General features: G+C 40.2%; 1 protein-coding gene across 1 annotated transcript in view; it reads left to right on the plus strand.

Moving 5' to 3' along the window:
• Positions 1–23296, plus strand: part of ryr1b (ryanodine receptor 1b (skeletal)) — a 95801-nt gene that overhangs the window by 52776 nt on the left and 19729 nt on the right. The window contains 30 exon segments of the mRNA XM_042486394.1: positions 483–560; positions 645–720; positions 813–936; positions 1033–1148; positions 1798–1865; positions 2526–2647; positions 2922–2971; positions 5163–5223; positions 5346–5472; positions 5559–5667; positions 5774–5855; positions 6628–6758; positions 6865–7185; positions 8026–8266; positions 9306–9393; positions 9496–9588; positions 9950–9964; positions 13066–13236; positions 13434–13493; positions 13594–13728; positions 13841–13953; positions 14066–14162; positions 14262–14368; positions 14460–14511; positions 15466–15546; positions 19686–19785; positions 21567–21646; positions 21790–21866; positions 22320–22393; positions 22864–22881. Coding sequence (XP_042342328.1) covers positions 483–560; positions 645–720; positions 813–936; positions 1033–1148; positions 1798–1865; positions 2526–2647; positions 2922–2971; positions 5163–5223; positions 5346–5472; positions 5559–5667; positions 5774–5855; positions 6628–6758; positions 6865–7185; positions 8026–8266; positions 9306–9393; positions 9496–9588; positions 9950–9964; positions 13066–13236; positions 13434–13493; positions 13594–13728; positions 13841–13953; positions 14066–14162; positions 14262–14368; positions 14460–14511; positions 15466–15546; positions 19686–19785; positions 21567–21646; positions 21790–21866; positions 22320–22393; positions 22864–22881 — 3067 coding nt within the window.

Here is a 23296-nt window from a genome sequence, read left to right on the forward strand (position 1 = left end):
GATAGTAGCACAGGTGCTCCGTGGTCAAAAAATGTGACTAAATAGTTGCGAACGGAGCTCTGCATACAAACACACGCCTCACCTGCTCTCACTTCTGCCACTGCCACTTATTAAGTTAGACTGTTACCGCAGCCCCATTAAACTTCATGATTAATTCACTGTAAGCTGGAAACAAACTAACAGCTCTCCAATTCATGTATTAATAGTATTGCAAATCACAGTAGTGCTCCATGGTCACAAAATGTGACTAAATAGTCACAGTCTGGAGCTCTGCGAAAGCCCTGCTTTGTGTGTGTCTGTAAGAGAGCGAGAGAACCAAAAAACAATGGCTTATAAAAACGACATCACAATTTATACTTGATGTTTGCGATACAGTTATTTTGTATATTGCAGGTGGAACAAGCAGCAATACATTGAGTATATTCGATACATATACCCGTACTTTCAACGAGTGCTCTGTATTCTGTGTTTTCTGTTTTTAGGCTACTTATGATCCCAGTCACGGCTACAGCCCTCAGCCAATAGATATCACAGGGATGGCCCTGTCCAGAGAGCTGCAGGTATGAATCTCTTTGCCGCAGCACTGAGTCTCAAAGACATTTTTCAGGAGCCTGACTGTTTAATTTCTTTACCCCCTGATGCAGTCTATGGCTGAGCAGCTGGCTGAGAACTATCACAACACCTGGGGCAGGAAGAAGAAGTTGGAGCTACAGGCCAAAGGTAGGACAAGTTTTTACATTACACAACCTCAACTTAGGTGTTTCTTTTTAGTGATGTGCCAGTCTGTTGACACTAAAAATTACTTCTGTTAGGTGGTGGCACCCATCCTTTGCTTGTGCCTTATGACACCCTGACGGCTAAGGAGAAGGCCAGGGACAGAGAGAAGGCCCAGGACCTGCTCAAGTTCCTCCAGCTTAACGGATATGCTGTGACAAGGTAAGCAGGATGTTCTCTCCTTTCAGTTAATATTTCTCTCTCTCTCTCTCTCTCTCTGCTCTTGTCTTTTTTACACCGTCTTCTTTCCATCCTCAGGGGACTGAAGGACATGGAGCAGGACATTTCCTCCATTGAGAAGCGTTTTGCTTATGGCTTCCTCCAGAAGCTCCTCAAATGGATGGACATCGCCCAGGAGTTCATCGCTCATCTCGGTACCGTGGTTTGAGATTCTTATGAGCGCAGTGCTTGTATATGTATTGTAAACTTTTAAAGGCCTTTGCACAACAAGTCAGTATTTTATGTCGGAGTCGACCGGGTCAATACCAATACAGATTATTAGTAGTTAATGACACTAATGACCGATATTTGGACTCCAATGCCTTCAGATGTTAAATCAAAACTGAAACTTTCCACGTCATACAGCAAGTTCCTTGCAACTTTTTTGTAAAGTCAAGTAAAACTTTAAATTGATATGAATACATAAAAATAGCTTCCTGAGGTTTTACAAAGTAATAGTTTCTCTGATGCTGACACTTTTTGCACTTAATAGTTAATAAATTTTATCTGGGATCATTAAAATAAAACACCAATACAGCTAATCAGTAAAATGCCAAATATCAGCCCCAATTATCAGCCAGGCTGATAATTTAATTGATTTTGGTTTTGTCTTTTCATTTCCTTAAAGTCTTTGTTTTCTTTCTTGTTATTCATTGTTGTTTGTATGTATAATAGGATCCCCCTTGAAAACCAGATAGTTCATCTCAGGGGGTTTATCCTAATGAATAATCTTGTACAACTTTGCTCCAACTTGCACCTGTTAACATAGAGTTGACTTAATTTTCATCTGTTTTTCAACAACAGAGGCTGTGGTCAGCAGTGGTAGAGTGGAGAAGTCCCCTCATGAACAAGAGATCAAATTCTTTGCCAAGGTGAGCTGTCTGATGCTGTGTTAAGCTCTCTGTTTGCTTATCTGCCTGCAGAGAGATGTCACAGGATCATCACCTCTACAGGGAATTCAGTCGTGGTTAAATATACACACATAAGATTCTTGATAAAATAGTAATTTAGAGAGGGATCCTCCAGTTTACGTTTCATCTGTCTTCTCTCTATGCGATCCTGCTGCCCTTCATCAGGCCTTCCGTGGGTCCTTAAAACGTCTTACAAGGCATTGAATTCATAAATATACGAGTACGGCTTTAACTGGTATTGAAATGTCTGAAATCAGTATTTCAAAATTCTTACAAATGCTCAGACATAACAAGTTTTATTTTTTGAGTGATTTTTTTTTATGCTGCATTTTAAAATCTCAAAATAAATGGTGAAACCGATTCTTGTAATAAATATTGCACAAAAAAAACTCACCAACAAAAGCCAGATATTTCCTAGTTCTAACCAGTTCTCAATCTTTTGTTGGACCGGAATGTTTTATGTAACAATAAACATTTGTGACAAAAAAAGAAAAAGAAAAAAAAGGGTTTTTGTTCTCCAATTTTGTTTACTGTAAAATTGGTCTTTTGGCCTGTTTTATGGCATGATGTTGTTGTATGTTAGAGAGGGTTTTTTGTCATTAATTTTCTTTTTTTTCATAGATCCTTTTGCCGCTGGTGAATCAATACTTCAAGAACCACTGCCTTTACTTCCTCTCTACTCCCGCTAAAGTGTTGGGTAGTGGAGGGCACTCCTCCAACAAGGAGAAGGAGATGATTGCAAGGTATGCTCCATAAAATCATGGGTAGAAGGTTTTTCAGGGTCAGTTCTGTGAGTTATGTGACTTGAACTCTTGACTTTTCCTTTAGTACTTTAGCGAGACAGTGTCAGTCCTCTCCCTCTTCCACGTCTCTCCATTTCTCCTATTGTGCAATATCCAGTCAATTTCCTTGACTTCCCTTTTGCTTTCTGTGTCACTTCAAACATCTTTCCTGCCCTGTTTCCCCCCTTACTGTTCTCCCTCCCTCTACCTTTCCTCTTTTCTCCTCCTACCTCAGTATCTTCTGTAAGTTGGCTGCTTTGGTGAGGCACAGAGTATCTCTCTTTGGTAAGGAATCTGCATGAAAGCGTTATGCCCTGTCACCATCTTTGTCCCTTTGTATCTGTTTTTCCTGTCTAATTTCTTTTCTCCACATCTTTTTACTTGCCCTCCCTTTCTAACTTCCCATTTATACACTAATCACTGTTGTATAATTCCTTCTTTCTTCTTGCTTGATCTCCTCGTCTAATGGTTCTCTCTTTCAATCAGCTTCTGCTTGGCTTTGATGTTTTCTGTAACCTGAGGCCAGATGCATACAATTCTGTAGATTAACCTTTTTTCATCAGATTTATAGATTCAGAAACCAGGTTCTGTTTGACACATCTCAATCATAGTGGATTTGGGCACATGAGCCTCATTTCTACTCCCACAACAAGCCATAAATGGATGTAGAAATACACCTTAACCTTTGTTTTGCATCATCAATACTTGTGCCCATCCACCACTTATTAGACTTGTCAGTGAAAATAATAGCAAGGTGCAATTTAACCGACAGTGATGCATCGACAAGGCTCTCCAACAACAGAGTAGCTGTCATTATGCACGGCTGTGGCTATTAAGCTGCCAATATTGTTATTTTATCACTTGTATGTATATGTTCACCATCATCGCAGTGACATTTCGGTTATCATTTTTAAACACCAGAGAGATATTAAATGATTAATTTGTAGAGCTCGTATTTAAACTACACTACAAAGTGCTTAACAATTCAGGATAAAATGAAATGATCATTCACCCGAGGATTTGATGACTTGCGTGTAAATAAAAAGAACGATGATATTACATGACGTTTATCATCTAATATTTCATGTCCTCCCTGTATCACCTGAAGCTATCTCTAGAAAACAGTGTAAATCTGGCATGATGTATGAGTGAAGTATGCACATTTCCACAGAGTTTTCTTCGTTTATAAATACTGTTTTATGTGTGGGGAAATTCCGTTTGTATGGTTTCTGTGTATATGCATAGTTCATACCATACATCTGGCCTCATGTCTTTATAAAGTTGTATTTTTTGTTTTTAAGGCCTAGACTCAGAGTGGTAATTTGAGCATGAATTTTTGTAGTTTCGTCGGGTAGGACAGCATTGTGCTACAGCTACTCAAGCTTGGCTTATATGGGGTATATGTATATGCTTTATCCTCATTCTCCTCCCCCTTCACCACCATGTGTCTCAGATAGTCACTTGAATGTAACCCATGGTTACTGGACATATGCTACATAACAGTCAAACTGCACTGCTGTGCCTGATGTACCACTGCAGTCAAACGGCATCATGATGGTATAACATTTAAGAAATCAATTTTAATGGAATATAGCACTATATAGCAATATCTGGTTCAACTGTTCCATTATTATGAGTTAAGTTGCTGCAGTTATGTAGTAAATAGTGTCTGCGATGAGTAAAAATGAATGGTTTTAATGTAGTTTGATTTTGGTAATGTTTTTTAACACACTGTGATGTAACTGTATGTCCTGTTTTCTGTTTTAATGGAGTGCTCGTAGGATTCATTCCTATTAAAGAAATATTTCACCCACAGGGTGATTATTTGTATATCAGTTACTCACCACGTGTTACCTGGAATTCTTGAAGGCAACTTAGTTTTTCTTGCATGCTTTCACGGTGAACGAAGAATCTAAAAATGAACATTCTTCATGAATTAAATTGGACAGAAATCACATTAAACAGGAAAGGTCTTCAAAACATCTGTTTATAAATTCTCACACAACTTTTGCAGTATAATCCAAAGCAAATTTATCCAGTTGTATGATCAGTACATCACAAACACATGCATTTTTGCTAAAATGTGATAATGAGCTCCCTTGCAGAGTTCACACTCATGCCCAGGCACACTACCCAGTCGTGTATGAGACTGTTTGTCCTGATATGTTTTAAATCTTAATGTTTTAGTGAAAATGCCTGTGATTGGGAATTACTGAGCACATGACAGGATAAATGAGACTTGGAATATATTGCACGAGTTGTGAGAGAGTTCATAAACAGATGTCTTGATATGCAAAGTTTTCTTCATGAATTCAAGGCAGTACACAGTGAGTAATTGATATAAAAATTGTCATTTTGAGGGGTGAAGTCTTCTTTTAAGAATAAAGCTGGCCTTTACAATAAATTGAACTCTTAAAAAGTTGTATTTGTATTGTAGGACACCTTTGAAATCACATTTTTGTTGTGCTGTTTTCAGGAACAGATGCAGGTGCAGTGGTAAACTGTCTGCACATCCTCTCAAGATCACTGGATGCCAGGTGATTTCACAATCTATTCTTATCACACCCCAGTATAACTGCAGGCAGGAAGAAAATACAAACAAGCTGTCTGAGATTATATATACCTTTTTTAATCTTTTGTCTGTGTCCCTCTTTTCAAGGACTGTCATGAAATCAGGCCCTGAGATTGTTAAGGCTGTCCTGCGCCAGTTCTTTGAGAGTGCTGCGGATGACATTGAGAAGATGGTTGAGAATCTGAAACTTGGCAAAGTGTCCAGTCGAAACCAGGTCAGAGATAGCACCGCACTGCGTTGTTTTTGCATTTTAATCTTCGTCACTGGCTGATACCTGTACTTGTGTCTGTGTTCCTGTAGGTGAAGGGTGTATCCCAGAACATCAACTACACCACACAAGCCCTGCTGCCAGTGCTTACGTCACTGTTTGACCACATTGCCCAGCACCAATTTGGAGATGACGTCATGTGTGAGTGCCTCTATTGAAATGGTCCATCTCTTGGCCTCCATGGCTGTTGGTGCAGTGGCACAAGGGACAGCATCAAAGCTAATGCCTCTCTTCTCTCCTTCCTCAGTGGACGACCTGCAGATATCCTGCTATCGTTTAATGTGCAGTATCTACTCTTTGGGCACAGTGAAGACTCCACATGCAGAGAAGTGAGTAGAGAGCTCTGGATCTATGAACATCAAACACAATTTGCATGTATGTGGGATTTTGATCATCAAGTCTATTCAATGTATTTAGTCCAAAATCAGAAGTTTGTAGGAGGGCAGGACCCAAATATTTGACTATTTGGGTTTTTGTTCATTGGATAGGTATTTGGTTTTCAATTTAGGCATCTGGATATTATTTTGTTTTTATTATTATTTTTTAAAATAAATGACATTTCAGTATGTGTGACACACAGTGAATGGGGAATGATAATTTTACCAAGTGGTCTTTAACTGGTTTATTGACTGAGTCGAGCCATTTCGGTGTTTATGTGAGCAGCACAGGAACACAAACACGTGAGCCTCCCCACACCTCACCCCAAGTGCAGCCCTTTCCTGCAGGACAGTGCAGTTTAAAATAAATATCTTCGATAATGAAGACACCATTTTAGACATACAACAACTTTTAACAAACTAATTTAGAACACTGGTCACAGATTGTTGAAGTTTCTTTTTACTTTTCAAACAATAAAGTTTCACAACCACTGAGATGCTGAAACTGTCCAGGATCAGGATCCAGTCTCTCCCCCATCCTCATTCGTGAAGCACATGCTACTGTTAACAGAAGCTCTGATTATTGGCTGTTAATAAATAGCAATACATTCTGTTATCAAGAGTTTGTCATTGGCAAGAAATGTCTATGAATGCGTTTATTGATTGAATATGCATTGACTTTGAAATGTAATTAAGATTTGGTTGTACTTTTCTCCTATGACAGACAGCGACCAGCTTTGGGGGAGTGTTTGGCCCACTTAGCTGCTGCTATGCCAGTGGCCTTCCTCGAGCCAGTACTCAACGAATTCAACATGTTTTCTGTTTACACCACCAAGACTCCCAGAGAGAGAGCCAGTGGGTTTTTTGCCTTGTTTTCCTACCCTTGCGTTAATTTATCAAATTAGTAGAATTTGTTAGTCACCAGTTGTTTTCTAACCTTTTGTTTCATCTCCCTCCTCAGTTCTGGGTCTTCCCAACCAAGTGGAGGAGCTGTGTCCTGACATCCCAGAGCTGGAGATCCTGATGAAGGAGATTCATGACCTGGCAGAGTCTGGGGCTCGCTACACAGAAATGCCCCATGTGATTGAAATCACCCTGCCCATGCTGTGTAACTACCTCCCACGCTGGTGGGAGAGGGGCCGCGAGAATTTCCCGGAGCAGGAGGGCCAGCTCTGCACTTCTGTCACCTCCGAGCACCTTAACCAGCTGCTGGGTAGCATCATGAAGATTGTGGTGAACAACCTGGGTATAGATGAGGCCTCCTGGATGAAGAGATTGGCAGGTTAGTGAGCAGAAGGTTCACAATAAGGCTTTCAGGTGATGTGAGACATCTCCTGGCCACCATGGTGGAGGACACGACTCAGGCAACTTGGAAATATCAGTGAGAAGCCCCCTTTAGTTTTCATTAGCTACTCGCTTTTTTTAAATTTTTTTATTTTTTTTCAAAATAAAAGACCTTATGGTCCTTTTATTATGTTGATTTGTCAGTAATAAATGATGCAATTTTGGGACCTATTCTGCTTTTCTTTCTGCTACATGCAAAGTTGGGGAAATATGTAGTTTTGGTTGTCAAATTTGTTCATATCTCCTTGGTTCAGGATTCAGTTCCTGCTGGAACATGTGCGGTTATATTTAGACATTTTTATCAGTGATTTTTCGCGGTAGAAAGTATCATGATTCTCCGTTAGTCATTCCCTGGCTGCAGAGACATTGTAGAGATGCTGAGAGTGCAGATGTGGAAGACCCATAAACGCTGACCAATCAGAGCAGAATGGGCTTTTTTGGGAGTGGAGCTTAAAAAGACAGGCACTAAAACAAAGTGTTTCAGACAGAGAGTGAATAGTGTTCCAGCATGAGGAAAATAAAGTGTTATTTGAACATTAAAGCTTGTAAATGTGTTTTAGAAGAAACCCAAAATACAAGTATGAACCTAAAAATTAGCATCATGGGTCCCCTTTAAATGTCCTTTAATAGTGATTCTTGCTTTTCATGCAAGCAGTACATGTATTATAGAGTATGGAAAGCTACTTCTTTACATTTTGTATATGTCATATTTGGAGAAAAAATATACTCACTCTAACTACTGCTGACGGCAGCTGATTCATGTGTACCCCTTGTCCAGTGTTCGCCCAGCCCATCGTGAGCAGAGCTAAACCAGAGATGCTTAAATCCCACTTCATTCCCACCATGGAGAAGCTGAAGAAGCGATCAGGGAAGGTGGTGGCTGAGGAGGATCACCTGCGTATGGAGGGCAAGACGGAGGTGGACAGTGAAAATGGGACCATCCGAGATGAGTTTGCTGTGCTGTGTCGGGACCTGTATGCTCTGTACCCCTTGCTCATCCGTTATGTGGACAATAACAGGTAGCTGAGCTTGCAGACATGATACAAGTTTCCAACACTTAACTGCTGTTTCAAAATGCTGATGGTTTATAAAGCACTGAATGATTTAGGGCCACATGAAGAACTGTCTAGATCTCTCAGCGCATGAGGGACAAGTCTGCTTTCTGTCCCCGGAGTCAAAACTAAATATGGAGAAGCAGTGTTCAGCTTTTATGCATCATATACGTATATGGAACAAACTCCCAAAAAAAACGGCAGGCCTGCTGCAACTCTCGCTTCTTTTAAGGCTATAGACTTTTCTGTTTGCTGTTGCCTTTTATTAAATCAAATAATTATTTCTCACAATGCACTGTAACTTCTTATATTTAAGCTTTTTTTTAAATTTTCTCTTCACTTAACTCTTTAATGACTACTTTTAATTGTATTGAAATTTTGTTTTATAATGTCTTTCTTTTGCACTTTTTTCAGTTATTGTTTTTTGTGTAGCTCTTTGAACTGGCTTTTTGCTAAAATGAACTGTATAAATAGACTTGCTGTTGCAATTATTGCTGCTGCATTATATTTTAAGTATTACACTTCTTACTAAGTATTAGTCACTTCTTAGTGACTTACAATCGTGAAGTATTGTTTTCCTTCAGGCGACTTTGAAGGACACACTATTTGGTGTGGAGACTAAACCACGACATACCGTAGTGTAAAAGCGTTCAGTGCTAAAGCTGACATCACCAGCATGAACAGTTTCAGATGTCATGAAATTCAAGCTATAGCTAGAAAAAATAAAAACCGGAAAAATTCAATCACAATTCAAGCTGTGTTTTTTCTAGATTAAAATGGAAAGTAAAATGTCATCAGTGTTACAGTATAGTGGTATATGAGGTTCTGAAATATATTTGTATTTACAAAAACATGTATGTGATCAGATTTTTTTCTGACAGCAGCATATTAAACAAAGTAAAATATTGTCTGCACAACAAGTAATGACCCTTCCCCAACTCTAGACCAGGTCTCACAGACTTAAATCCAAGTACATGAGTTAATCCAACGCTGTCTTTGTCTTCAGGGCTCGGTGGTTGACCTGTCCAGACCCAGATGCAGAGGAACTTTTCAGGATGGTGGGAGAAGTCTTCATTTTCTGGTCCAAATCCCATGTGAGTCTCTGTTTTCTGTTGTATTTTTGTTTTTTTTTTCTACCTTGTGATTTTTGTCTCCCCTATGCCGTCTAACATTTTTTCTTGTGTTATTCATTGCAGAACTTTAAGAGGGAGGAGCAGAACTTTGTGGTGATGAATGAGATCAACAACATGTCGTTCCTGACTGCTGACAGTAAGAGCAAGATGAGCAAGGTGAGAGTGGACAAAGCCCCTAAAAAACATAGCCCTTTACTTACTTAGATGTTTTATCCACTTACTCCATATCTTGAGCTGTAACACATTACAAAACTAAACTCTAATAATTAATATTTCACTAACTTCACCCATTCTAAGCAGGAAAGATTTTAAGTTAAACCCCTTTTGATTTATTTCCAGCTGTTATTTCCTTCTTGTAAGTTCATATGGATAAACACATCTGGTAAAACATGATCATTTTCTAAAGACGTTAAAGCAATTGTAAGTGGCAGTACATGGTGTATAGGCAGTAGTAGGAGTGTTGCTAACTGTGTTTTCTCCTTATATCCTGTGTCGGGGTTGGACGCTGGGCCTCTAGGCCGGAGATGGAGAGGTTAGACTGTGTTTGTGCACGAGCGCTGTGCTGATCGCATGGCACCCTGAGTTTTGGGAAGGCATTTCATCAAGCTCTCCCATGGACCACCACTTCTTCCACACAGACCCCAATATTCATGCACATACATATACACACACAGACAGGGTTACAAACACATAGTTACTATCGAGAACTGACTAAAATAGACATTTAGTAATAGTACTGTTACAATAATGCATATCCATGGGTGAAAGGATACTGTATGATATAGATTTTTGGTTAAGATTGCTTATATTAAGAATGCTTTCGTTAAATGGGACATATTTTTGAGTGTATTTGAGTGATATTGAGAGTCAATGTGTGTGTGTGTGTGTTAGCGTTGTGCGTCTATGCTTTCATGTGTGTTTGTACATGTGTGAGTCGGGGTCCGGAGCGGCTTGATGAAAGCTCTTTGCTGTAGATCGTAGTGGCCTGAGAGGTTCCATGGCGCTCGGCTGAGCAGTTGTATATGTGATTTGGAGTGTGCACTCCTGCGGCCGAGCACCATCACCCTATCTCTCCGTGTTTAATAAACAGTTTGCCTTTAGATGGTCCCTGTCGGATACAGTTGTGGAGCTACTGTGCCACTTGTGATGTTGAAATGTTGTCATTGACGCTTGGATTTCTTTCAGCTTTTGTGGTAAAGATTCCTGCGCTGGGGGACTCTTCTCTTTTCAATATTATTGGTGGTTTTGTCTTCACTACCTCTTTACACCAAAAAGCCATCCCATCCCTTTCTGTCATCGCTAAGATCCGCTTTGTCCATCAGCAGCATATGTAGGGGGAAGCTGATTCTAGCTCAACATCACCAGTCATCATATTTACTAACTGGACTCGTCCCTCTATGTCTAATTCATTCACACCATTAAATTGTTAAATCATTCAGTATCTTATCAGTGTTTGATGTTTTTCGTAGTTGCTGTAAAATAAATAAGCAAACCTCCTCTCCTTGGCTGTCAGATGGGCATTACTGAGTATGCCTCTGTTACCTGATCATCACAACACCTCTCTGCCCAAAGAGAAGTTTGTACCCACACTGAGGGCAGAGAGGCTGCTGCGAGGCCAGACAACAGTCAGTAATCAGCATTGGCTGCCTCAGGACAGGAGAGTGTGAGAAGAGCTCTAGGGCGATGGAGCTGACCCCATTGATTTGTGCTGTTCTGTGTGCTCTTAAGTGGACAGGATGTGCCCTGTCTGGCCTCTGCACTACTAACAGTGAGGCTGCACTGTGTGAAACAACTGTAGCTGATACAGCAGCAAAGCACTTTAAATCCCAGCAGGAGTTGATGTTTACAAGAAAATGTACTTGTTGGTCCGTCTGGTTTAAGCTTATGAATAATTACTTTCATATGGTATTAACATGCGTCCTGGGTGATCGGATCTCAAGCAGACAGTTCCAAGTAGAGGTGTGAATGCACCCAGTGCATCTTGATATGCAATCTAGATTTTTGATCGGGCCCAAAAATCAGGCTCAACCCTACATAAACCTACACAGTTTCTGTCCAAGCCAGACCCAAGCCTGACCCACAGCAGCAGTTTTGGACCCAAGCCCGATTAAAAACTCAAATTTGTACTGTAAAAATAGGCTTATAGTATATAACATTTTATGTATTATAAAATTAATGTTTTCTATTAAAACATGTATTACATGCAAAGGGCTGGAGTGTTTCTTCGCACCACTTCTCCATCTTCTTTTCCTTCTGTTTGTCCGTCATCTCGTGCATGACAGGTTCGACAAAGCAGGCAGTGCCCCTCAGTGCGTCTAGTACACACGGCAATGGCAATGCAGCGCATAGATGTTTATCACCAATCTCTGCTGCATGTTATGCACATCTCTTCCATGGCTGGGGAGGGAGAAGCAACCAGCTAACTGCCAACCAATTCACCTTGCAGCCCCTTTTTCTTCCCTCTCCCTCTCTTCTCTTGTTTTCCCTCTCTCCACATGTTTCGTCCCTTTCCCTCTCTCTCCAGCCTGATTTTCTGTCTCTCCCTCTTGATTCAGTCCATTAAAACTCTGTCAAAGTGCCATTTGAGCATGAAAAACTTCACAACAGTTTCATCAAAAAATTTAATAACACTAGTTTGGCGAGAACCCAACCCAATTCAAGCACAAGTGAGTAGTGTGAAATTGCAGCCTGGCCAGAACCCGGCGGGTCAGGTCTGGCTCAATCAGGTTCGGGCAGAGAATCAAAGCTCTAATCCAGTCGCTCAGAACACATTTTGAGGTGGTCTAGGTTGCGTAACGGATACATTCTTTCAGCTGTGTGTAGGCTAATGTGTCCTGGGCAACTTTAGGTTGCTATAATTTAACAGGTCAGACATAGTGCTGAAGGACCTTCTCCAGAGCCGCTCCCCTCACTGCAGACACACAGTTCAACGTCTGCCTGATAAGCACAGGCTGACATGGCAGCAGCTGTTTAATGGTCCCAACAAACTCACCGACACCAAAACAGCTTGACTCTGCCAATAAACCTGTTCATAACGATTAGGTAATGTTAGCTGTGTGATGCTAACAGTTATTCCTATCACTGTGTGTGTAGGCAGACTATCATCAACTGTCCCTTTTGCAGAACCGCTGCAGCAGTATAGCATGACAAACATCCCGCTGATTAAAACAGTGCATCTGGTCTTTGCAAACAGAAATTGAGTACATTTTTATTTTCAGAAAGAGCACAAAAGTTAGAGCCAATCACAAGGGGTCACTCAAGATGCATGTAAGGATGCATTCTAATGCAAAGTATGAACAGATGGACTTAGAGCTTTCCACTTGTCATTGAATCACCTAAGGCGCGTGTTATTATCAGGTGTAAACAGGGACTTAGTTATGGATTCACTTTGTTAGCATGTTGTGATATTGTGTAAAATATAAGTCTGCAGTTTGTTCTTTCCATCTCATTGTATCAATTTCCTGTTATGTTTTGTGTCAGAAGTAGAGTTCATTCCTTTTTGATTATTATTCTCAAAAGCCTCTGATGTCACAAAAATTACTATGAAAAGGAATTTTTGATGTATAAACAACAGGGGCTTGTAAATCTTACATTGATGTATCGGTCTGAACTTTTCTTTCTTTCTTTCTTTAGTCTGGAGGCTCAGAGCAGGAGCGTACCAAGAAGAAGCGTCGGGGGGATCGCTACTCTGTGCAGACCTCCCTTATCGTAGCAGCATTAAAGAAGATGCTTCCTATCGGCCTCAATATGTGCTCTCCTGCAGACCAGGAGCTCATCAATCTTGCCAAGACCAGATACTCACTGGTACTTTGATGTGTTTGACTGTATTTTGTCCCAACATGGAAAATTGACGCACACATCATTTATGGATGGATTATTGAATTAAGTGCTTTAGATTTATAGAATATTTCAGTGTCAGTAGTTCAACTTTATACTTTTTGATACATAAAATTGTCTTGAGTGAACAAATAAATTTTGAATCTTGCTCTCTTCCCTTGTAGAAAGACACAGATGAAGAAGTGAGGGAATTCCTGCACAACAATCTGCATCTGCAAGGCAAGGTGAGAAGACCCTCTTATTGTTTTTTATATTAAGGAAGAAACTAAATATACACATTCCCTTGTAATTATCTTAACAAACAGTGTACATCTTTGGTTTCAGGTGGAGGACCCAGCTATGCGCTGGCAGATGTCTCTTTACAAGGAGATGTCCGGAAAGGCTGAAGATGCTGAGGACCCTGAGAAGGTGGTAAAAAGGGTCCAAGAGGTGTCTGCTGTCCTTTACCACATTGAGGTGGTGAGTATAGACACAAGCTTGTGTGCTCTGTAAGCAAAGACACATGACTGTATACAAGGTGGAGGCAAAAACATGAGGACGTATTCTAATTAGACATATTTTCTTGTTTTAGACGGAGCATCCCTTCAAGTCAAAGAAAATGGTATGGCACAAACTGCTGTCCAAACAGCGCCGCAGGGCTGTAGTGGCCTGTTTCAGGATGACGCCCCTCTACAACATCCCTGCGTAATGACTCCCTTCATACTCATTTGAAAAGAATCTATTTAAAAATCAGAGGGCTTTACATGAAATTTTACAGCCCTCCTGAATTAAGTCTCAACAATCTCTCTCCTCTCAGGCACCGGGCAACCAACATGTTCTTGGACGCCTACAAACGCAACTGGTTAGAAACAGAGGGTTACTCATTTGAGGACAAGATGATTGATGACTTATCAGTGAGTCATCTTCCCTTTAGTACTGAGACAGACAATTGGCATTGATGTCAGATTGTCCAAAAGATTTTTCTTATGATTTACATTATCCCCATTAATTAGAAAGCCATGGAGGAAGAGGAGGAAGAGGAAGAGGAGACTGAGACAAAGCCTGACCCCCTTCATCAGCTGATTCTTCATTTCAGCCGCACAGCTCTCACAGAAAAGACGTAAGAGGTTCTTGTTTCTTCTGCGACTCGACTTCGTGGCCTTTTCCTCAGTGAGACTTGTTGATTCCTGTTATGTGTTTTCTCATTGCAGTAAACTTGACGTTGATCATCTTTATATGTCTTATGCTGATATTATGGCAAAGGTAAGATAGTCAGAAAGCAGAATCTTAAAATTTGAGCCATGAGCACAATGTCTCCAAATGTAAACTGTGTGCGTGAAGCATGATACATGATAGAAATACTGAATTATATATGACTGAAAACTGACATTGAAATTGCACAACATTAAGTATAGTGTTAAAATGGGGTGATGCCTGGTTGTATACAGTACAATCACCTTCAACACCCAACTATTTTGGTTGATTTGGATTAAAACTTTGCCCAAAACTTGCTATATTTACTCAAAGTTACCTATTACTGGTTTACTTGCCTAGTCACAGAAATATTTTAACATGTAAAGGCCATGTTTGGCATTTTAATGCATAGGCCACGAGCATAAATAAAAATTCTATTTGATAAAATATGTATTTTTTATTTTATTTTTTTTAATGAACAAGCAGAGCAGGGCTGGGCAAAACTATATTCTAGGGTAGTGGTTCCAAACTGGTGGGTCAGTGGTCCATCCTTAATGGACCACAAGCGACTTGCGAACATGCCAAGTTTGTAAAAACACTTTATTTTGAAGTACAGTGAATTTCTGACACAGAGCCTTTATTTTGAAGTGCTGTTTATGTTGATTGTTGCAGTATGCTTATTTCTTTGTGCTGTAGGTGCACGTGTTGTTTACATTTTGTGAGATAAAATTGAATATGTGGTCATTTATAATGTTTGGAGCTTGAGCTAATGACTAAGGAAAAGTCTAGAGCCCTTGACTGGATCAGTTTGGAACCACTGTTTTAAGGGATGTTCAAAGATTCACAGTATATTAAGAGTGAAAATGTGCAAAGCTGTCACATTCATGTTTTGGAAGAAAAATGTTAATCTTCAGAATAGCATGTTTATTTTTTATTTCATAAAACGTTGTGTTGTCTGGAGTAAGATTGCTAAATCTGATGAGCTCTTCATTCATTTCCTGACTGGCTGTTGTCTCCATCCAGAGCTGCCACATTGGTGAGGAAGACGAAGGGGGAGAACAGGAGGGGGAGGAGCCATCCTTTGAGGTGCGACAGACAGAGATGGTATGGGGGGACCGGGGGATGGGAGACAGGGGAGTCAGCGGAGAGTCAACTCCCCATGCACTGAGTGACCACACCAAGACATCACACTCGGCACACCCCCCCACCAACACAACGTTTCTCTTCCTGTTTTTTTCTCTCATTCACTCACACCACTCGTCGACTTCCTGCTATGGTGGACTGACCTGTGCATGCCTTTGCTGGACTCTGCCCACCAGCCGGATCAATGTTGTAGACTCAATTTGTTTATTTTCCTAAATTGCATGACTTGAGTGCAGAGAGACGGTGCAGCTAAAGACAACAAAATGAAGCCCCAGTCAAAACAAACCAGAGTCTTTGCTACCTGTTTAATTTCAAAATCACAATTTCCTAGCCTGATGTGCTTTTTCTGAATTTTTGGATACAGATTGACTCAGTCTACTGCAAATGACTACATCCCAGTATGGTTTAGCAAACTACCTAATACTTATTGAAATCTACCAGCAGTTACATGAATGTTCATGCCTCATGCTTAGAAATATTAAAAATGCAAAAGACAGGTCTATTTCTATAATGCTGAGCTTAACATCTACAAGTAATACAAAAATGTCAGTTATCCTGTATATAAATAATTCTTAAAATGCTGAATTTTTTAAAGTCTTTTTGAAATATGAAATATCAATTGTTGGATTTATTTTTTCAAAATATTTTTTAGTAAAAGTGTTCAATAACAGACTACACCTTCACAAGTTTTCTAAACCGAAGGGGTGAGCCAAATACTCGGATGAAATGAGTGTCCACTATGGATTTTGTGCTTTTTACAGGTACAGGTATCATCTAAGTAAAATATGAAAGTATCTGTATTCATGAGTAAGGAAAATTCTCATTTCATTAGCTTTTGTTAGTTTTTTAGCAGCGCCATTTCTTTGCAAGTACGAAACCTGGACACGCGCTGTGTGCTCAGCGGCACCTAAAAAACCCAAATCCTTAGTAAACCAGTCTGATTTTTAATTTGAATGAATATCTCAGTGGTTTGTTTTGCCTCAACAGCCAGGGATGAACACTGTGATGTAGGTATAGAGATCGATGGCTTTTCCTGGAGGGCAGCATTACACCAATTTGCACTGTAAATCCCTTCATGTTACTAAAAACCTCTGTTGTGAGTTCAGTGTTGATTCTCACTCCAGGTTATTATCATTAACTAAACATTACTACTCATTTGGTACCTGATATGTGCTGAGAAATGTGATGTTGTCATCCAAGACTTAAGCAGCTATTTTGGGAATCTCTGATAACCGTTATCAAGCCACACCATTGAGCAGGTTTCCCAACAGTAGAGCCAGCTCTCTTGTGCTGATCTTGTGTATCCGTGGTCAGTCTCTCCCAGGCTTGCACCACCCTTTCCTTACTCACACCGTCCTGTTCTCACCTCCTAATTGGGCTGCGTTCACCCGATAACTCTAGTTTGAAATCTAACAACTTACAAGTAACTGATTTTGTTTGTCTTTACTTTCAAATTGGACAACTCTAACAAGTCTCCCTCTCTGTGCTCACGAAGGACTACAGTAAAAGCCTGCACAGTCAGCCGTACACACACTGTCCCAAACCCACATACTCATGCAAGCATACGCTGACACGCATCCTGACATACTCACACCCTGACTCACGCACAGTCTCTTTTTATGCATCACAAAGACACATAAATTGCTTGAAGATGAGCAGAACCTCTCTAAGTAGAGAAAAGTTGCTCCATACTTTTATAACAGACAGTCAGGCTTATGAGGGAGGGGGGTGGAGGGTGGAGGGAGGGGTAGCTTCAGTTCTGGGAGCTTTGGGTGGGGCTTTTTGCATGGTGTGCAGTGGGTGGGTCCAATCTAACCTCTTTTGTCAAGAGGATGTTTGTTCATAGCAGCTATGTTGTGTCCTTTGTAAAATAGGGAGTAATCTAGTGTACTATAGTACTTTAAAATGCAGTGCAGTGGGCGTGGCAGTGAAGTAGAGTGCTGTATTATGTAGTATGTATCATTTTTGTACAGTTTTTAATTTTCAATCAGGTTATATAAACAAATAATATCTGTAAACATATAAAGAACATTGAAATATAAATATTTTATTCAATTCAAATAGTCAGAAAAACTGGCCAGCCCTGCAACTGCAAATTTAGAACATTAACTATCCATATCCAAACATATGTTGCATTAAAGGGATAGTTATAATATTTTGAAGTGGGGTTGTTTAGTCAGAGTAATACATACAGTTGATGTCAGTCGGCATGCCCCTGGTTTGGAGAGGCAGGCTGAAGTCTGACACAGAAGCTCAGAAGTACTTTTGTGGACAGAGCAGCAGCAAGATTTATTTTAGCCACCTAAATAAAGACCTAAATAATCTGTAACAGTATAAGTGTATGTAAGTTATTTCACTGCTTCACCTTTCCCCCGGGCAGACTGTTCTGACGTGGAGGCTATTAACAGCTTTAGTTCCCAGTCTATGCTTTCCTCAAAGCTGCTAGACTCCAGTGAGAAAAACAGTGACCTGAACACAGGAGCAGCAGGTCTTTACTGTTTCAACAAGTTAGCTAGTTTGTGTTTCTGCATGAGTTTGGTGAGTTCAGACCAACCCTTTTAAATGCCAAAGTCACACAATAACACAAACAAACTTTATTTCAAGGCAGCAGTAGAACAGCACTTCATCTGTTCAGCAGTCTTCAATGACTTTGACTATGACATAACGGCTTCAGTTCCCTGTCAAAAATCGCTGTGTGTAGGAAGGGTAAATCAGTGCAAATATTTAAAATATTGCAAATGCTAGAATTTCTTAGGCAACGAAAATATGTTCAGTCTTCAGCAGTACATTACTTAGCTTCTGTGGCAGACTCCAATGCCAAATGACATCTACAGTATGTTTTACACTGAATATGGATAGGTACCTCATACAATCCACCTCAAAAGATCTAAACTATCTCTTTAAGCACATCTACAATTATTATGATACTCTAGTCATTTTATGACTTAACAAAAGTCCAGTGCTAAATAATGGTATGACACACATGGCCTTAATTTCAGTTCCAGTTTACAGACTTACAGGTAATGTCCTGTGGTTTAACTTATAGACAGACAGCAACCACATGATGCTGCAGCAGGTAGCAGAACTGTAGGTCTTTGAGGTAGAACAATACTGAGTAGTGTTGGATAGCAGGATGTGCATGCTGTGTTACTCAGACCACTGCTGTTGCTTCCCTGTAAGAATGTGTGAAATGTGTGGTATGCTCTGGGAAGAAACAGTCGCTGCCACCGAATGTTTGCTGCCTCTGAAAGATGTCAAGAGCTGGATAACTGTCTCCATCACTAATACACATTGTGTTCCAATGGAAGAGAATGTGTGTGTGTGTTCCCCATTTTTGTGAGAAAAAATACAGGTTTTAGTATTTTAACCCTTTGAAACCTGGAGCGACTCCACTTTTCGAGTGCTGCTTTCAGACGCCTTTCACAAGTAGTTACATATTTGAAATTATGTTACTTTTCCTTGTTTTTTTTAACTTTCTCTTTTTTGTTCTTTTTGTTTAGTTATTTATTTGAATAAATTCCAGGTAATTCTCTTGTTCTTTTTACTAATTTCTTGCTTATTTTGGGGTTATTTCTTCGTCCCTTGCTTTATTTTCATGTTTTGAGAGAAATCAAGCAGTTTCAAAGGGTTAAATTTGGCTTCTCTATGAATAAGGAACAGTACTGCAGCCAGCTCCTGAGCCAAAATCTTTCCATCATTTTTTAAATTTAGTTTAATTAATGACCCTTAAAGGAATAGCTCAACATTTGTGGAAATACAATTATCTGCCATCTTGGCTCTGGAGATACCAAAAGTGCCAAATCTTGCGACGTCACGACAAGGACAGGCCTGATGAGATATATTAGTTATTTGACAAAAATACATTTTCTAGTCTTTGGTGATCAGAAATTAGATCAGTGTCGCTGTTAATTAAAACTTTGGATGTCTCGTATGCTGTCATAAGCTTTGGTATCATTAGAAACCACTTTGCGTGCAGTCAGTGGACGGTCGTATTTAGGACAGAATTATAAGGATGTGTGTTTGTGTGCGAGAGAGTGCGGGGGGCAGTGCAGTCCTTGTTTGCAGGGTTACAGCGGTGTCCCTTCTGCTCTGCTTCACAGGAAAAGGAGATGGAGAAACAGAGGCTTCTGTACCAGCAGTCCCGTCTGCACAACCGCGGGGCTGCAGAGATGGTGCTGCAGATGATCAGTGCCTGTAAAGGTAGCTGCTGTACCAACACACACAGACACACACATGGTGTTGTCACTAGCATCGACATTATATATATTTCACTGTAGGTTATCCTCATCTTAGCCACATCAATGATGCGTTTTCCATCTGGACTTATCTGGGACAAAACAGATCATTTCTTTGAGCTGTATAGCTATTATAGCTCTCCTCACCCCTAGAGATGTGAGATGCATCGCTTTCCCAGATTTACTTCAAATCAGATCAGCTGTGTTTGAGATACTAAACAACGAATGATGTTTCTGTTGAATCTTGCCTCGAGGATTTTAATTATAAAAATGGTTCAAAGCAGTAAAGAGATAAATGTCTCCTTCAGGCTTTGGGGTAAATAAGTGCTTTGATGTTGTGAAATCCCTGCACGAGAGCTTTGTTTGGGCCTAAAAAATAAGGCCCGACCAAACACGAACCCGCACAGTTTCTGTCCAAGCCTGACCCAAGCCGCACCCACGGCAGCAGTTTTGGGCTCGAGCCTGATTAAAAACTAAAATTTTTACTGTAAAAATAGGCCTATAATATATTACATCTTATATATTATAAAATGAATGTCATTAAATTTTCAAACATGTATTACATGCTAAGGGCTGGAGTGTTTCTTCGCACCACTTCTTCTTCTCTTCCTTCTGTCAGTCTGTCATCTCATGCATGACAGGTTCGATAAAGCAGGCAGTGCCCCTCGGTGTGTTTAGTACACACGGCAATGGTGATGTAGAGCGTAGATATTGATCACCACTCTCTGCTGCATGTTATACACATTTCCTCCACTGCTGGGCAGGGAGAAGCAGAAACTGCCAACCAATTCGCCTTGCAACCCCCCCTTCTCCTTCTCTTGTTTTCCATCCCTCTCTCGCCTGCACTCTCTCTATCTCCCCCGGTTCTTCACGTGTCGTCCCTTTCCCTCTCTCTCCACCCTCTTTTTCTCTCTTTCCCTCTTGATTCAGTCCATTAAAACTCTAAAAAAGTGCCACGAAAGCATGAGACAGTTCACAACAGTTGCATAAAAAAATCTAATAAACATTACTTTGGCAAGAAATTACAGCCCGGCCTGAAACTGGCAGATTGGGTCAGGCCCAATCAGCTGCAGGCAGAGAATCAAAGCTCTACCCGGCACACAGCAACATGTTGAAAACAAGATCAGTACTGTCTTAAATATGCTTTGTGATGGCAGATTATTTCTCTCTTTGATTTCATTGTTGGGTCAAAAATTGTTGCACACCAACAGTGGTGAAATGCAGCAAAGTATATATACACAAGTGCTGTACTCAAGCACAGTTTTGAGGTATTAGTATATCAGTCTTGGAACACATCAGCTATCAGTCTGATGATGAAAAGCCTCTGGAGGCAATAGCCAATATTTCGGGTGTTCTGGTTTAGCCTGGCCAAGACTTCCTCTTCTGTGAGCCAGTCATTTCAGATCATTTCTACAAACTGATGGCTGTATATGAATGCAGATAAATAATTCTAAATAAAACAAAAAAATATATATTGTCATCAGACAATAGCTGATGGGTTCCAAGATTGCATTTTGACCAACACGTTCCATCTCTTCATATGGACTATTTACCTGCTGCTTAATGTATAGATAATCAAATCGGATTCTTCTAAAATGGGTCATTATTCATAATGAGTACTTTTACTTTTACTCAGGTAAAATTTTGAATGCAGGTCTTTGCTTCCAGCAGAGTATTTATACACTGCTGTATAAGTACTTTCACTGAAGGAGAGGATCTGTGTGCTCCTATCTCGTCTTATTTCAGGCGAACCTGGAGCCATGGTTTCTTCAACGCTCAAACTGGGAATCTCCATCCTCAATGGAGGCAACAGTGATGTACAGCAGGTAAAGCTGTACATACATTGTAGACAATCATATTTTTAATTAGTAAATTGGAATTGAGAGCTTAACTAAATGACCTATTTTTCAGCATAAAGACAACACTACTCACTGTTATTTCTGTTTTCTGTCCTCCTGTCTGTGTGCAGAGAATGCTGGACTACCTGAAGGATAAAAAGGATGTGGGATTCTTCCTTAGCGTTCAGGCTCTGATGCAGACCTGCAGGTTGGTAATAAACTTTTGTTGTTAAAGGGATAGTGTGGATTTTTTGAAGTGGAGTTCTATGAGGAATTAATCTATAATCAGTGTATTATATACGGTAGATGTCCGTTGGTATGCTACAAGTTCAGAGAAGCAGACTAAGGTACAACACAAAAGCTAAGCAATGCACTGCTGTGGAAGGGGCACAGCAGCAAAACTTATTTTAGCCTCCTAAAAAGACTATATCAGTTTAAGTCTTACAGTGTCTTAAGATGGACAACAGCGCAGTTCTCTCTAAGTGTAGCTTTTCAATCTTGATGGACAAATACCTCATACAGCCCACTTCAAAAGATACAAACTATCCATGTAACTCTTTCTTTAGGTTTCTACTCTGAAAAATGTTTTTAAAAAGGCCTAATTGAAAGTAAAGTTTGTAAAGGAGTGTATTTTGTTAAACTGACTGTTTGATGTTTGCAGCGTTTTGGACTTGAATGCATTTGAGAGGCAAAACAAGGCTGAGGGACTTGGGATGGTTTCAGAGGAAGGCACCAGTGAGTAGAGTATACAAGTCTTGCTGTCACACACTGTCTGAACACACACACACACACACACACACACACACACACACGCACACTGCCTCATCTTTGTTGTCTGACTTTATTGTGCATTGGTTTGATATACTCTGACATGTTTCCAGTCCCAGTGTGTAGTCTATTCTTGTGTGTCTGAGTGTGCCTGTTTGTGGATGCCAGGTTGCAGGTATGTTTTCATGTAAATGTATTTTGAGTGTTTGAGCCGCGACTCTCTTGGATATGTTTGACTTGGACTGTTAATGTATGGAACTGTTTGAATGTAATGTATGAACTGTTTACCATCCACTGACAGCCTTGAGATTTCTGGACTCACTGCGTCTCTCTTTGTCTTTCTCTCCCACATCTCGTTCGTTTTGCCCGTTTGAACCCTTCACCTCTCATGCTCTTGTCTTTCCCGCCCGTCAATTTGCTGCTCTCACGGTTCTCAGATAAGAAGCTAGAACGTGGTAATGACCTCTATATATATATATTCCTTGCTCTCCCTTCTCTCTGTCCTCTGTCTCTTTTAGCTCTTTATCACCTGACTAGTCTTTTCTTTGCTGTGGCCTTAATATGCATTTCATTTCACACTCAAGGACCCGAAATCAAACTTTACGGTCACTTATCACGTTGTACACTTTATTTTACTGTAGCTTTATTTAAACACTGCATCTTTGACTGTTTCATCTTGAAGTGATTGTAAGGTTTGATTGTCATCCTTGAGTGTTTTATCACAGATCTACTGTAACTCCGACACTCTTGTGACTGATCATTGGGAGCAAGGAAAGGCAGTAACCTTGTTTTTTCTCTCCCACTCAGTTATCTCAAGTAGATCAGAGAGAACTACACTGACCTTGTGTCCTAGAAACTCTGAAATGAATT

Source organism: Plectropomus leopardus, chromosome 5, assembly GCF_008729295.1.
Source record: "Plectropomus leopardus isolate mb chromosome 5, YSFRI_Pleo_2.0, whole genome shotgun sequence".
Classification (NCBI taxonomy): domain Eukaryota; kingdom Metazoa; phylum Chordata; class Actinopteri; order Perciformes; family Serranidae; genus Plectropomus; species Plectropomus leopardus.